This window comes from Paramormyrops kingsleyae, chromosome 14 (assembly GCF_048594095.1).
Source record: "Paramormyrops kingsleyae isolate MSU_618 chromosome 14, PKINGS_0.4, whole genome shotgun sequence".
Taxonomy (NCBI): domain Eukaryota; kingdom Metazoa; phylum Chordata; class Actinopteri; order Osteoglossiformes; family Mormyridae; genus Paramormyrops; species Paramormyrops kingsleyae.
In genome coordinates, this window is record NC_132810.1 from 17318368 (window position 1) to 17334151 (window position 15784).

At 45.9% G+C, this 15784-nt stretch overlaps 2 protein-coding genes across 2 annotated transcripts in view; one reads left to right on the forward strand and one right to left on the reverse strand.

Moving 5' to 3' along the window:
* Window positions 1–10499, reverse strand: part of iars2 (isoleucyl-tRNA synthetase 2, mitochondrial) — an 18547-nt gene extending 8048 nt beyond the window's left edge. Inside the window, exons 1-16 of the mRNA XM_023807705.2 lie at window positions 10112–10499; window positions 5772–5894; window positions 5455–5608; window positions 5187–5335; window positions 5060–5109; window positions 4728–4837; window positions 4546–4636; window positions 4096–4211; window positions 3843–4012; window positions 3674–3764; window positions 3432–3583; window positions 1008–1168; window positions 837–939; window positions 633–726; window positions 328–436; window positions 119–221 (exon numbers count right to left, since the gene is read on the reverse strand). Coding sequence (XP_023663473.1) covers window positions 119–221; window positions 328–436; window positions 633–726; window positions 837–939; window positions 1008–1168; window positions 3432–3583; window positions 3674–3764; window positions 3843–4012; window positions 4096–4211; window positions 4546–4636; window positions 4728–4837; window positions 5060–5109; window positions 5187–5335; window positions 5455–5608; window positions 5772–5894; window positions 10112–10369 — 2034 coding nt within the window. The 5' untranslated portion in view covers window positions 10370–10499. The remainder of the gene's footprint in view (window positions 1–118; window positions 222–327; window positions 437–632; window positions 727–836; window positions 940–1007; window positions 1169–3431; window positions 3584–3673; window positions 3765–3842; window positions 4013–4095; window positions 4212–4545; window positions 4637–4727; window positions 4838–5059; window positions 5110–5186; window positions 5336–5454; window positions 5609–5771; window positions 5895–10111) is intronic.
* A 3156-nt stretch (window positions 10500–13655) lies between these two features.
* grcc10 (gene rich cluster, C10 gene) lies at window positions 13656–15759 on the forward strand. Its single transcript, XM_023808420.2, has 4 exons — window positions 13656–13836; window positions 14220–14280; window positions 14501–14677; window positions 14893–15759. Exons 2-4 carry the CDS (start codon window positions 14229–14231, stop codon window positions 15030–15032), a joined length of 369 nt encoding a protein of 122 aa, XP_023664188.1. The 5' UTR covers window positions 13656–13836; window positions 14220–14228; the 3' UTR covers window positions 15033–15759.
* Window positions 15760–15784: the final 25 nt, after the last annotated feature.

Below are 15784 nucleotides of genomic sequence, written 5' to 3' on the forward strand. Positions count from 1 at the left end.
AAGAGAAATAAACAAACATGTTAGTCTGGCAGACATTTACGACGCATGTCTGCGGTTGCATGTTTCCACGGGGTCAGGGGTGTCTGAGCGGCCGTCTGTATGCCTGCCGGCGCCTCACCTTTCCCCCATTGATGACCACGGTAGGATCCACCACGTTTCCCAGCGACTTTGACATCTTTTCCCCCTTTTCGCTCAACACAAAGCCATGCACCACCAGCGACCTGACACACGGGACACAAGAGTGACAAAACAGTCACTCACCCCGTAACCACAAAATCCACCAAAACTGCACATATATGGCAGACTTGTACAGTTCCACGGTCTCACCTGTAGGGGGCCTTGTTGCGCACAGCAACGCTGGTTAGCAGAGAGGACTGGAACCAGCCTCCAAGCTGGTCCTTTCCCTCTACGTAGACATCGGCACGGGGGTCGGACTCTGAAAAACGCATGAGGGAGAGACGTCAAACGCGTGAGGTAGCAGCCGACATTAACCCCAGCTCCCAAAAAGGTCACACCTACACACATCGTCTGTGTTTTCGACACACACAGCAGGGCCTGAGGGCCTCTCAGGCTGACACACAACCAAAGACAGGGGCTTCTGCTTGACGACGGCCAAAGCAGACGGAACTCACCTGGAAGCACGGCTGCCCAAGTCACACCGCTGTCGAACCAGATGTCCAGCACGTCTTCCCCGCGCTCGTAGTCCGTCACCGGGCCGGCTTTGCTCTGAGGCACAGACACCCATGAGGGTTACACACGTGCCCCATCACACGTGACGCACAAAAACATCAAACACACAGGAAGAACGCAAACCTAGGTCTGCCCTGCATACTCACCTTCTTCAACACCTGCGGGGGCAGCAGCGAGTCCAGGGACAGCTCCCACCAGCAGTCACTCCCTTTCTCAGCAAAGAGCGTGGCCACATGGGATACAGTATGCCTGCCAATCAGAAAGCAGTTATGACAGCCAATCAGGGACTAAGATAGGGCCGGAATGTTGTCTGGTACCTGTTGATGAGCGGCTCGCCTGTCTCCTTGTGGTAGAAAACGGGAATGGGGACTCCCCAGCTACGCTGCCGGGAGATGCACCAATATGTCCTCCGATCCAGCATGGCCAGCAGGCTGCCCCTTGCCGACTCCGGCACCACACGAACCTTCTGCAATGCTTCCTGACACACACACACACACACACACAAACTTCTGTCAGACACCCCCCTCTTCCTGGCCTCAACACAGCAGGGGGTGTTTCTTATAAATGCCAATCAATAATCAATCCTAAAGCCGGTTCTCCAGGGGTGCGTTTCCCAAAAAATGACAGAAGTTAGCATTAACGATGCGTCATTCTATGGCAGTTCAAACTAACCAACATCCGAAGTACGACTGTTTCCCAAAACCGTCGTAACCACAGTAGTTCGAACCACGTTAGTTAGTTAGTTGGGACTTCCGTAGTTCCAACTACCATGGTTCCAGCGCTGATTAGTCAGACTCACAGCGAGTCGTGCACAACAACTTACAAATTACTTTCACAGCTGGTCGCGTACAAATACGCAGTCGTGTAATATCATACAAATATATAATAATCACACACACACACACACAGGTACCTCAGAACTTGAATTTAATCCGTTCAGAACTCCAGATCGAATCCCAAAAAGTTTGAGTTGTGATCGAATTTTCCCTTAAGTAATAATGGAAAACCAAATTGGTTTCCGGCCACAAAAAAACTTTATATAAATGTAACATCACCTCCCTTGACTTAAACGCCACACACCTACAGATATAACCCAACATTCCATTTATTGTGTCAGTCACATAACACCAATAATATGAAAAACAGCAATCGCGCCAAAATAATGTGTTTAGCTATGACACTGCATTTTGTGAAAAATGCTCCATCTGTAATTACGTTGATTGCAGTTTATTGTGTTTGTCAGACTACAAACACTTACAAATTCCTGGGCCGACGTTGTCGCTTACAGAATGTTAGTAGCTGACTGGAACAGACAGGTGCGTGTAATATCCAAACATCACAGACGTCATTTCCCGAGTACAAAGGCATGGATTCGTATCTGACCGCTGTAGTGTCATTCTACTCCTCCATTATGGCAATGACAGCTGTCAGTGAATAAGGAGTACTTCATCAAAGTGCTGTACGACTGTTGTCCCTCTGAAGTTGTGTGTAATGAAGAAACTGCAGAACACCCAATGGTCTGCATAGGGCTACAAATACACAGATGTACACATACAAGGGATAATGATTTATTATTATTTTTGGGTTTTATTTTATTAATGTTTTTTATTATTTCTCTCTTTTTTTACTATATGTGGTATAACCATATGGCACAATGACCACAGGGTACACAACATCCTTTACCAAGCAATACACACTAACTGCATATGCTACTACATGGGTGGGCAATCTTATCCAGAAAGGGCCGGTGTGTTTGCAGGTTGTTTTTTGGGATAACCGTTCGATCAGTTGCTCAAACCCAGTTTTGCGAACTCTTCAGTCAATCGGTCCTCTACGTACTACTCTAAGCACGGAGTTGCAGCGAAAAGCTGCATGCCTAACGGCCCTTTCTGGATAAAATTAGCCACCCCTGTGCTAATCAATACTTTGCAGTCTGAGAATTGTCCCTATTGCTCACTACAGACAGTTACCGTACTTATGACCAGAGACCCACACAACAATTACGTTTCAAACTACATTTTCAGAGAACTTCACATGCAATGTGATCGTAGAGCTAAATTACTCCTTATTAGGTATTAAAGATTATTACATTTCCTACTTACACGGTGACTATACCCTTATTAGACTGCATTTTCCACCATCGCTGATGTATTTACCCGGAACTAAGCTTCGAACTACAGCTCGAGAGCTATAGTTCGAATTACGCAACTTAACGACGGTGTTTGCGAACATTCATTTGAACTGTGGTTTTGGGAAACACCTGCGTCGTACTTACATAGTTCAAACCACGCAAGTTGCTAACATAGTTAACAACTATGGTTTTGGGAAACGCACCCCAGAATGACAGAGGAGGCCACTCCCATCCTCTCTGTGATTGGTCAATCTTTATGTCAATTCCCCAGAAAAGCATAGTAGGCGAATGGAAGCATTCACAAGATGTAACAAAGCAGCTGTTACGCATCAGTAGCCTAATGCTGCATTTCATTTGAACTGGGAAGTCAGTTCCAAAGTGGAAGCGGCGGTTATATACTGTTTATTAACACTTATGTCTTACTTGTGTCTCATTAAATCAGTCGTACACACTCCTACGTGGCTTTCTGACTCGTTGTACTGGAACGAGGTTAACTGGTGCGTGAAGTCATTCCCAGCTCTGACTTCCAAGGTAAACGCGATGCCGCATAATTCAAGCCCCCCCCCACCCCAACCCCAACCCCCCAGCCACACCAGCTTCACATGCTGACCTTGGCCTTGTCCTTCAGGGAAGCCGTGTTGATGAACCACTGCTTGCTGGGCAGGATGATCACAGGCCGCCTGGCCCTCCAGTCGTAGGGGTAGCTGTGCACACAGTCCTCCTCCTTCACCAGGGCCCCCGCGGCCCCCAGCATGGAGATCACTGCGGGCCAAGGCATGGTGTCACAGTAGGCATGCGGGCAAAGTCGCCATGGTTACACTGAAGGGTGGGCGCAGACGCCCCAACTCTCACCTGTATCTGTCCCCTGTCCCAGGACCTCCTGACCGTGGAGCTCAGGACCTGCCAGCTCTGTGAACTTGGCCTCCTCATCCACCAAACACTCCTTGCGGTAGAAAATGGAAACAATTATAGCACGATCGTCATGTTTCAGAGGAGGGATGTAAAAAGACAGACAACTCACCACGGGGAGATTAAAGTGAGAGGCCACCCCAAAGTCCTCCATTCCGTGGGCGGGGGCCGTGTGCACCAGCCCGGTGCCTTTGCCCATGGTCACGTGATTAGCCGCGAGCAGCGGCACCTCTTTGCCGGGCATGGTGGGATGTCGGCAGACGCCACCCTCCAGTTCCGAGCCTGGTGCCAGAGGAAGCGGCCGTCATCTTGGGAAACCGTGACGCAAAATAAAAAAAAAAAAACAGTACGCAGTACTGGGTTACCTGAGAAGGTGCTGACCGCGTCCAGCTGCACGCCTAGAGAGGCTGTCAGCCTGCTAATGCATTCGGTGGCCACCAGGAGGAGCTGTGAGCTGTCCGCTCTCCTTACCAAAGAGTATCTTGGAAAAAAAAATAGCAATACCATTTGTTTCTCTTCCAAATGTTCCTGATTTACATAATATGTTGTCCTATAAACTGGTTATTGACATGAGCACAATAAGTGTGTATTTCCAGTGTATGAATACTAGAAGTCCAGAGAGCACAAATCCAGACCAAGATTTTGTTTCAACCAGCCAGTTAAGTATAAAGAGTCACAATCACAGAGCACTCAGCCAAACCCTCCTCCCCGACATTGTTTTCTCCTCTCAGTATGAAGTGGTGGGGGAGTCATGCATTCGTTTGTTGACAAATGCAGTGTTCTAACCCTGCCCCAACCCCCCGCCACAGACTCACTGCGTGTTGGGCATGAAGCAGACGGCCTGGTTCGCTGGCAGGGTCCAGGGCTGGGTCGTCCACACCAGTACAGCCGCACTGCTCCAGTCCTCTGCAGTTGTGCACAAGGGAAGGCAGTGGGTCCGGTCAGAGGTCAATATACAGACCCATACATGACATGTAGGGGCAGAGGGAGGTCCCACCTGCAGCAGAAGCCAGCTTTGGGGGCGGGGTCTTCACTGGGAAGGTGGCGTAAACGGCCCGACTCGTGTGCTGTGCGTTATACTCGAGCTCCGCCTCCGCCAGGGCTGTCCTGCGATAGGAAAGAGAGGCCGCTGTACAAAACAGGGAGAAGCAGGGGAGCAGAACCTTCCAGAAGGAAACTGGAAGCTAAAGAAAAGAGCTACTATTGTACTTCAGTAAGATATTCTGTATAAATAGGTTCTGGGACGAAACTGTAAGCAATGCAGGTTGCTTTGGATAGAAAGTGTCTAACAGACTTAGTATGAAAATGCTGAATAAACGCATCCTATACCTGGAGGAGGGCGACCAGAACACCGGCTTGTAGTCCCTGTAGATCAAGCCCTGTAGGAGACAAGAGAGTTTAGTCCTGAACCTGCCCTGCCCAACAGCGACTGTGAGAATGCGCCTCCGTCACTGACCTTGCTGTGCATCTCCTGGAAGACCTCCAGCTGCCGAGCCTCGTACCGTCCGTCGAAGGTGTAGTAACAGTGGGTCCAGTCAGCCATCACACCCCAGCGCTGGAAGGCGGCACGCTGCCGGGAGACGGCACCCTCTGCAAACTCCCGGGCTGGATACCAAAACACACACCTGAAATCACCGATAGCCCCCCCACAGGCTCATCTTGGTTCTCCCCCCTCTTCCTCAGGGGAGAACCTGAAACCGATTCTGGGCCTCTGGTCTCCTGACCTTTCTGCCGGATCTGGAGAGGCGTCAAGCCCTCCACCGCCAGGTCTCCGAGGGCCTTTAGCTCGATGGGCAGCCCGTGGCAGTCCCAGCCTGGCACGTAGTGAACATGCCTGCCTCGCAGGACCTCAAAGCGATTGCGAATGTCTTTAAGGATCTGAAAACCGCAGAAAAACTTCAGAAAAAAAAATTTGTTCAAAAAGAAAATCTTCAGCTGGAGCAGGAAGACATTCTGCACACGCTCGCATTTTCCTTTATCGAGCTGGATTTCAGTCCACAGCATGTTTGTGAGGAGCAGACAGCTGAATGTGTAGGAGTACCTTATTCAGGGCGTGTCCCACGTGCGGGTCTCCGTTAGCGTAAGGAGGGCCATCATGAAGACAAAACTCCTTTTTTGCCTTACGATCTCTTTGCCATGCGTACAACTCTGAGAATCCGCATAACTATAAAGACACAAGTACCAGCTCATTATACATTTGTGTAGTTACTGAAATATATTAATGATATTGACACCAATACATACAGTAAACTGGTTAAATTTGCAGACCACACCAAGGTGGGTGGTGTAGCAGATACTAGTGCTGGGTATTGATTCAAATTTCAAGAATCGAATCGATTCCGATTCTCAATATTTAGAATCGATTATCACGATTCGATCCAATCTGTTCCGATCGGATCCGATATCGATTTGGGTCAGTGTTTTTTTTAGCTGTTACCTTAATTACATGACTGTGTAGTTGTGCAACATATTAATACTAGTATTATAATGACATTCAACGACAAATTAATGAAGTATTAATAGTTAAAGATTTTAAACTTGAACTGTAAATAGAAAATAAATAGAAAATATAAAGACGTTGCCTATTAACCCTCTGGAGTCGACGGCATTGTCGGCGATGCCGAGTATCTTTCTCGTGTATTTCAGTTCATAACTCGCTGAAATCTTATTATAGAAACATGAAAAAAAACGCTGACGAAATCCGTAATCAGTCGTCTTTTCAAAACGTCCATTGTCGGAAGTATCAAAGTTTTTAAAATTAGGTTAAATCGCATTAGCCGCATTAGCGCGTATTAAAAAATCGCATTAGCATGGTAATCAGATGAACAACGCAGCGGTGAAACGCGATCCAGATACATCCCCGTCAGCGCCATAAAAGGGGGGGGGGGACGTGGCCAGGTGTCAATGGCTTTCATACACATGACAGTTGCTACATAATCAATGAAAGTAGCCAGAAAGAGTGACATGAGTTCGGTTTTTCTTATTTATTTATCCAACTGAATGTTGCATCTACACCATTTAGTTACCTTCATGTAGCCAAGACTTTGCTGATCAGATATCTGGGATCAAAACAAACTGCCAGCATTGCTTACTATGTACTTTTATAATGTTTCTGCAAGTGTTCCAAACTGCATTTTGCAAATGTCTATACTTCGATGTCAAATTACAAACTTAACAAAAATCTGACATATTTACAAAGTACACTAAGATAAAGATGAGTTTAATGCAAAAACAAATATATAAGAAATAAACTTAATTCAAGGCAAATAAATTATGATATTGAATGAAATGTGTGACCATGGGGCGGCATGGTGGTGCAGTGGTTAGCACTGTTGCCTCACACCTCTGGGACCTGGGTTTGAGTCTTGGCCTGGGTCACTTGTGTGTGGAGTTTGCATTGTGGGGTTTCTAAGACATGCTGAGGCTAATTGGTGTTGCTAAATTGCCCTTAGGTGTGCATGCGTGAGTGTGCCCTGTGATGGGCTGCCCCCCACCCCCACTGTTGTTCCATGCCTCATGCCTGTTGCTTCTGGGATAGGAGGGTCCCAGGAGGATAAGTGGGTTGGACAATGGATGGATGGATGGATGTGTGACCATGCCACAGACTTTGAAAGTGTGTCCCCTAGACTGCAGTGGGAAAGCAAATTGCTTTACTTTTGTGAAGCTCATCTGTCTGTCTGTCCATTCTGAACCCACTTATGGGCATTAATATGTTGTTAATACTGTTTTCCCCAGTGAACTTTGTCATCACCTACTGTCGCGTCAGTGAATTCACAATGCGCGTGATTAAAATAATAATAAATAGATACTTTGATCCCCTTGGGGAAATTGCCTTGCTCAAGGAGCCACAGACATGCTGAGGCTGGGTTTGAACCAGTGACCTTCTGATTACAGGCACACAGGCTTAGCCCACTGAGCCACACACTGCCCTGTGTGAATTAAAGATATTAACTAACACCTAAGCCTCAAAATGCCCATCTGGACATTTTTTTCCTATTCTGGCTGTGAAAAGGGCAGAAAATGTTAAAGGGTAAAATCAATCTTTGGACGTGCGAATCGATCTTTAGGAATAATTATGAGAAATGATTAAGAATCAGAGAATCGATTTTATCGACACAGAACTAGCAGATACTAATCTAACAGCAGAGAGGCCACAACGGGATCTGGATTTAATTAGCGACTGGGCTGAGACAGCTGAGAGATGCAATTTAACACAGATAAATGTAAGGTAATCCATGCAGGGAGCAAAAATATAAAGTAAAGATATTTTATGGTTTCCACTGAAATAAAGGTAGCTGATTACGAGAAAGATCTCGGTGTGTATGTTGATGTTCATCAGTGGGGGGAAGCAATAAAAAAGGCCAATAGGATGTCGGGTTACATCTCTAGGTGTGTGGAGTTTAAGTCAAGGGAGGTGATGCTATGATTATATAATTCCTTGGTAAGACCCCACCTAGAATATTGTGGGCAGGTTTGGTCACCATACCTTAAGGAGGACATTTCTGCCTTGGAAATGTTCAATGTAGGGCTACGAGAATGATTCCTGGTCTTAGAGGAATGTCTTACGAGGAGAGATTAGCTGAGCTGAATGATCCAGGGCCGGTATGCATAAAACTTCCTAAGAATGGTCATAAGAATGGTCGTACACTTGGACTTAAGCAAACTTAGCAAAAAGCAGGACCTAAGAGCATTGTATAAAGCTGCTAAAAGTAACTTTCAGCAAAGTCTAAGCCCAATTCCATTTAAGTGTCATGAAATGAGGAATACAAATAAAATCCTGCCCCAAATACTGAGTTCACCAGGAGCTGCACGGTGAATATATTAGTGACATTAAACCGTTAATGTACAGCTTTATACAACATACCGTTCTGTGATCATACCTTGAATTGGTTGTACGAAAATCTACCTAGCACACCACCAATCAATTTCCACTAATAGATGCACATGTTGTATAAATTACTGTATGGGTCAAACGCAAAACTCATAGCAAGACATTGAATTCTAAAAGAAAACCAAACTGGACGACAAACAAAACGATTCTTTTGGCACAGTTGGTGCTTAAATGGAAGGAGGTAGTGCGAGGAAAGTTTGGCCAAGCTGTTACAAGTACGGAAAAAAAAAAAAACTTAGGAGGCTATTGCAAGCTCCGTAAATGCTGCGTCACCTCGGACAAGGCGTTTAGCAGAGGAATGTGAAAAAGGTGGTAATGTTGTATCGACTTCGCGAAAGGAAATCACAGTTTATAAAGCAAGCATGCAAGCTACACGTTAGTGTCATTACTTATATTGCTCTTACGACCCTCGCTATAATAGATGATGATTATTATTATTATTATTATTATATATTTCCAGTTGCCAAAAACGTAGCATCATTATCACTTTCAGTTCAACTGTAAGTGCATTTTTAGGTGACGTAGGAGACTGCATCCGGTTCCTAACTAGGTTGGTAACAAAAAGAATGGCCTCATGATCGAGCCTGTACCTTTTTATCAATTCATTAATTGTCGTACGTCTGCAGTACGTCCTTTCATGGAAAGTGCGCGGTCTCCATCTTCGTGCGCGTAGTGCTGAGCCATCGTGCAACTCCTAACTGATTTAGGAGTCCTCTCCAACTCTCTTAAATAATTTGGGAGCTGAGACCTACTCTTATCACTTAAGAATGTTTATGCATGCCACCTATTCTTAAGTCTGGGAGTAGGAGCAAAATTACGTCTCTCTTAGAATTGTGAGGCATGCAAGAGTGAAATTTTACTCTGAGAAGTTTTATGCATACCGGCCCAGGTCTATAAGATTCGAACGCAGGGGTGGCCAATCTTACCCGCAAAGGGCCGGTGTGTATGCAGGTTTTTGGGATAACCTGTATAGGTCAGCTGTTCAAACCCAGGTGTGAGGACTCTTCAGTCAATCAGTCCTCTAATTAGTAATCTAATTAGGGAGTTGCAGCGAAAACCCGCATACACACCGGCCCTTTGCGGATAAGATTGGTCACGCCCTTTTCTAACGGGTCTGGATGCTGTTCAGCCAAATGGCTATTTCAATATTAATTTAAATACTAGAAGTCGTGGCCATAAATGGAAATTAGAGAAACAAAATTTACACAGCATGTAGTTAAAGTATGGAATAGTCTTCCTGCTAGTGTAGCGGAAGCTAAAACCCTGGGTTCCTTTAAATCAGTGCTAGATAAGATTTTAACTCTGAGCAATTAAGTTCTCCGCAAACGAGCTTGATGGGCCGAATGGCCTCCTCATTTGTAAATGTATGTTCTTATGAAATACACGTTTTCAGAAATCCCAGTTAGATACGCCATAGCGAGGCACAATTATTCACCAGCTGATGCCCCCAGTTCTTTCTAGTCTTTTAGATAAAATTTGCGGCGAATTACCTTCTGTATTTCTATTTCCCGATCCAGCAGTTTCTGACCGCTCAGTTTCATCGGAAAGTCAGTCTTGGGAAGCAGCACACTATCACGGTACTTCCTCTCGCCCTGATCGCCCGAATGCTGAGCCGTGTCTCCCGAGGAGCCAGCACTTTGACTTCGACATACCTGTACGTGGAGGCCGGGATGAAAGATACTTCTTTGAGTACCATGGCCCCATTTTCGTACAATAAAGCTAACTACCCCGAACCTGCTCAGCAGCATGGAGACGTGACCGTTCTCCCCAGGAGATCAATATGACCCAGTACAACGCGCGGATGAGGTTTGAGTATTATTTTATCCCCCAGAGTTCTTACGGAAGATTTAAAGAGACGGACCGCTACGGTGCGCAGCGAGGGTCTAAATAGATAATGAACGAAATGCCCCTTCACGTCAACCTATTGGGATCAAAGCCAATTGACAAACTAATCATAGTTAAATTACCATTTCAATTAAACGGACCTCCTATAATCATGCATGTGTCACTAATGCTAATGTGAAACAGCTGGATGAGTCTTTGGGTCAAGGAAACAAACCAGTCAAAGCACAAGAAGAGCTGAACTATTTAGCCGAGCACAGGAGCCTTTCAATTTGAAAGTAGTTTGTAAAACCCGAAGTAGCTCAAAGTGTCCTCCCTGACATGGAGTTACTTGTTGATGACGATTAGTAGCCTATTTTTACTATGCGCAGGGGGTGGGGCGTCCAAGAACCGTGTATTATAAAAAAAACAACTGTCATGCTATGTTTAAAGCTCATCAAGCACGACAGCAAAGCTTGATAAGTTATAATCACCAATCCAGCTGCATTTCACGAGGTTTGGGGACGTTCTTCTTTCATTATTCTTTGAAACAACACATTGCATGTCTGCTATGGATAAGAGTTTCATATGCTAAACTCTAATTTATGCATTTGTTTCATGAACGCTTTATCATATTGCTGGTTTACTTGGAATACTAGGTTCATAAAGAGTGAGTATAAGACCAAGCAGCAAGCTGTTAGTGTATCTAGCTTGTCGCCGCAAGTCTGTCCTGCATTTTCTATATTCCTCGCCACTTTTGACCACACTGTGACAAGTCACTGCAAGGCTGGCTCGGGTTGAAAGGCGGGTAGAAGAAGCCCTGGCACCTGGCACGGCACTGCAGACAGCGAGAGCCCCCGAATCAGGCAGGGAGGGGCGCGAGGGTCTGGAAGAGGAGGGGGTGGGAAGATTAACATCTCAGGGCGGGGAGAGCAGTGTTGGGATGAGGGGAGTGCCTGCTGGTACCGCCACCCATCCCGCGGGGCTCATCCCCAACAGCTGCAGGTGCTGCCTGCGGTGCAGCAATGTGGAGGGATAGCCAAGTGAGCTGGATGAGACCCAGGAAATCTACGGCCGCGGCGGGGAGGGCCTGCGCTGCCGAAGACTGGGTCATGGGGGCCACCAGAGGGAGGAGCCAGAGGCTATGTGCGTCTGCAGGGCTTCAGGTTCTGCATGCGGCTCCGGTGGATGCAGTCACCCCAACCTGTGCGAGCTGAGAAAAGCTGCCAGCCAGAGAGACACAATCCTACGGCTGACTGGACAGGGGCTGTGCGATTCTGGTAAAGGGGCCTTTATAACACGAGAAAGTAAATTTGGAATAAAGTGATGGCACAGTGTGACACTATGGCTATCCTCTGTGCTGTTCATCATTTACAGTGGACAGTGTATGGCTCAGTGGGGTTTGGGTTCCATATCCAGAAGGTTGTGGGTTCATATCCCATGTCTGGTAATGTCATACAGAGTAATAATTTTAAGGTGGGGCCCTTCAGCAAAGCCCTTTAACCCCAGGTGTTGCAGGGACCCTGCTCTCTGACCCCAAGCTCTCCCCACTTGTATTTTACTTGGGACAATACTGTCTACTAAATAAATAACCATAATTTGTCACAATAATCATGAGCAATTGTGCATTTTACTGCCTGTACTCCCTTCAGCCCCACACATCTTCCACTGAGGGACCTGAAGAACTATACAGGAAATGACATCATATTTAGCTGCAAAGTGTCTGCCTTCCCTCTGCCTCACCTGAGCTGGAGGAAGAAGGGCATCAGCAACCACCTCCCTGGGGACAATCCCCACATCTCCGTCCTAGTCTAATGACATCACTGTGACTTTGATCGGCTCGCATTTTAGAAGAGTCTCTTTTGCCACCATAAAGAGAAGCGTTCATGTAAACCACATCATGTTTAAGTGACATAGGTCTTATACAGAAGTAAAGTGTGAAACAAAAAGGGCCATCCACTCAGGCATATAAAATCTGCAGTATATCTTTATTCAGCCTTACATCATGTGTACAATACCCTATAACATACTGGATATCATATAAACATGTTAGATATAAAATCCAGTGTCTGCTTATTGAAATATTAAGTCTATCCACAACTGTAGCTAAAAACCAAGTCAGACCAAACCTCAAGCAATACAGATTAAAACTGCGGCACAGTAAGTATACTGCAGTGTTATATATAGTGAGCAGCTGTTTACAATCATTGTGTATTAAAAGAGGTATTGAATCTCTATTAACATCCATTCAGGGCATGAGAGTAAATTCTAAACAGAGTTCTTCTGTCATGGCCAGACTCCCCGTTTCGCGCCCCCAGGCACGTGGGGGACCACAGAGGTACACAGTGTCCACATGGCAGCAGATCCAGGGTCTCCTGCACCTCCCGTAACGAGCTGGGGGAGACGTCAGCCTCAGCTTGCCCTACTGTGCTCAGACAGGGTGAGCAGAACTGAGCCATGGTGATGAGGTCATTTCATCAGCAGCCCCCCGGATAGGCTGAGCCAGATATATACGGTCAATCACTCAGCCAATCACGATCCAGCCCATCTGGCCCAGGTGTCAATGTATGTAAATCCATATATGGCAGTAATTCATTTAGACTTTTACTGATTTTTCCTCTTCTGTCACCTCAATATGTTTATCAGCATTGTGGGTGAGTGGCACTTAACTGGAGGAGGATGATTATTACTATGACAACATGGAGGACACTGGAGATGATGAAGAGGCGGACTTAGGAGACTACCCGGGAAACCAGCGTGGGGAAATACGCTCCAATTTGTGGGGAGTGACTGCTGAAGAGTTAGGAGTCAGCCGAGATAGAGGCCAATAAGATATTTAGCTTGAGGTGTTAACCTATACCTAATGTAGCGTTTCTGTGTAGTGGAGACTATATCATTAAAAACATAATGTTTTCTAAGCAGCCATTTCTTTTTTGCTTAAAAACCTGTCTTAATACGTTTGGCGTACTTTTTTGGTGGACAGGTACCCATAATTCATCCGAATGGTGTTGTATACATACGCTTAATCTCACTTTATCAGCGCAAAGGTGAAATGCAATAAAAAATAGTTACACATGACCATCGCTAGATGGCAGATAAAAGAATTACGTTTCCTAAATCACCGCTACTCGCTCTCTATGGTACACATCCCTGTATTCTTCCCGTTACCCTAAACGTTTAAGTACTGATCTGCGATCGGTCTCCAGTCCTCCGCCTCGCCGCACAAAGTATTGATCTGATCTGATCCCGGAACAGTTGGCGGAGGCGGAAGTGTTTTTTCCGACGCTGATCCAGCTTGGGTGTGTGTGTGTGTGTACTGTGTACAGCTGTTTTCTTTCACATCGACAGCACACGTGTGTGTGTTTGTGTGAGAGATACACACCGCGCGATCTAGGTACAACCTCTCTTTTATTCATCTTTCTAATTTAACTAGCCGCCTAAGGTTTGGCATCTGGAGCTGTGCTCTGCGGTAGTGGTTAGACTAATGTATTTCTGGTTAAGTGCATGATCATTATTAACGTAATAAATTTAGCTACACAAAAATGACAATTATGCACGACTGGATTGTACGTCCCCGCGTCCAATACTAGATTTACTTACTTGCCTGTCGGGTTTTCTTTTCAAATGGCGGACGGTTCATTACCATACTGCAGATAAGGATGCAGGAGGGGAATAACCTTATTGTGGACTGCCCGTTGCGGACCTTTCGGGTGTTACGGGTTTGTCAGAAATGTTTCCTGTAGCTTTACTTGTCTTTGCTTCTCCCACCCCCACCAGGTGGTCAGCATGGCGTCCGCTCCTGCCCAGCAGCCCATCCTAACTGTGGAACAGGCTAGAGGTAATAGGCATGACTGCGAGGGCGACCCGTCTCACACATGATTTCAGTATCTCCTCTTGTCCTTCCCAGAGTATATAATCTTTATTATATTTGGGCTTTAGTGATCTCTTTTCCTGTTTAACTATTGCGATGAAGTGGAACTCCCATACATGTTGCATATGGAGCCTGTGATCACCTACATTGCCAGACCTGACATTTGGCCATGGCCTCTGGGTTTTAGTGGTGCTGAGTGAGGTGATCCAGGCCTTCTCTCTTCCTGAGAACGCTGCCCGGATGGAGGAGGCCCGGGAGAGTGCCTGCAACGACATGGGCAAGATGCTGCAGCTGGTGCTTCCTGTGGCTACGCAGATCCAGCAGGAGGTGATCAAGGCCTATGGATTCAACAATGAGGGCGAGGGTAAGGATCTCCGCACGGGGTCCTGACAAGGCTTCAGTTAGCCCCGAATTCTGCCAGTCATGTAGCTCGTAGACAGTGTTACTGAAAGCTGACAGGAAATGCCAGAAGAGTAAATAAAAGATTTTGCTAAAGTAAAACCCAGAAAAAGAAGAGCATGCTGATAGGTACAAGCCAGGAAGTACCCATAACTTGTCAAACATTTCTGCAATTTTTAGGTGTCCTTAAATTTGCCCGACTGGTCAAGATGTATGAAACCCAAGACCCGGAGATCGCTGCAATGTCCGTCAAACTAAAGTCCCTCCTGTTGCCTCCGTTGTCAGTCCCACCCATTGGAGGTGGAGTCACAGCATCATAGACCCACAGTTAAATTCCTTCTAGTTAGTGACCTCAAAGATGTGGCTTTATGAGCCATTTGCTGTATTTTTCAACTCCACCAGAAGGTGCTGTCATTAAAAAAATAGGGCTCAGAGATTTCCCAAAGCAAGCCAAGAGCACCATCTAGAGGCGTCATAAAGTACTGCAAATGGTTCATGAGGCTTCCTTCCGCCCATCACTAATAGTAGTATTGCATGTATTTTGTAACTTTTGTGTTTGAAAATTTTCATTCCAGAGTCTGTTTTCCCTTCAGGTTTTTATTTTAACTTAATTTGATTTTAAATGCTTTGACGTTTATTTATTAGGAGCTGAAACAGTATTTCAAGCGCGAAATGATGCTGAAATGCTTTAACACACCATTGATATTTCTTGATCCTGGTTCTTTGGGGGGGGGGGGTGTTAAAACACTACACAGCATGAACTGTCCCTGCACCTACAGGGAGGGCGGATCAGGCTGCACATTCCCTTACTTTGATTGGGACCCAGCACTGTTCGGAAGCCATTGCTTGTTACACATCCCTTAGCTGCTGAGTTCATGCCAAGACTCAAAACCTTACACAATGGCGTCTGATTCCAAAGGCGATTAAGTTAGCCATGTGCATTTTTGTTTTTAAACGTGATTTTAAAATACATTTTGCAGTTTTGTATTGGACCCACCATTTCAACATTTTGTTAATGAATAAATATCAAATAAACGGAAAAATACATTGTTCTGTGTAATGTCATACATAA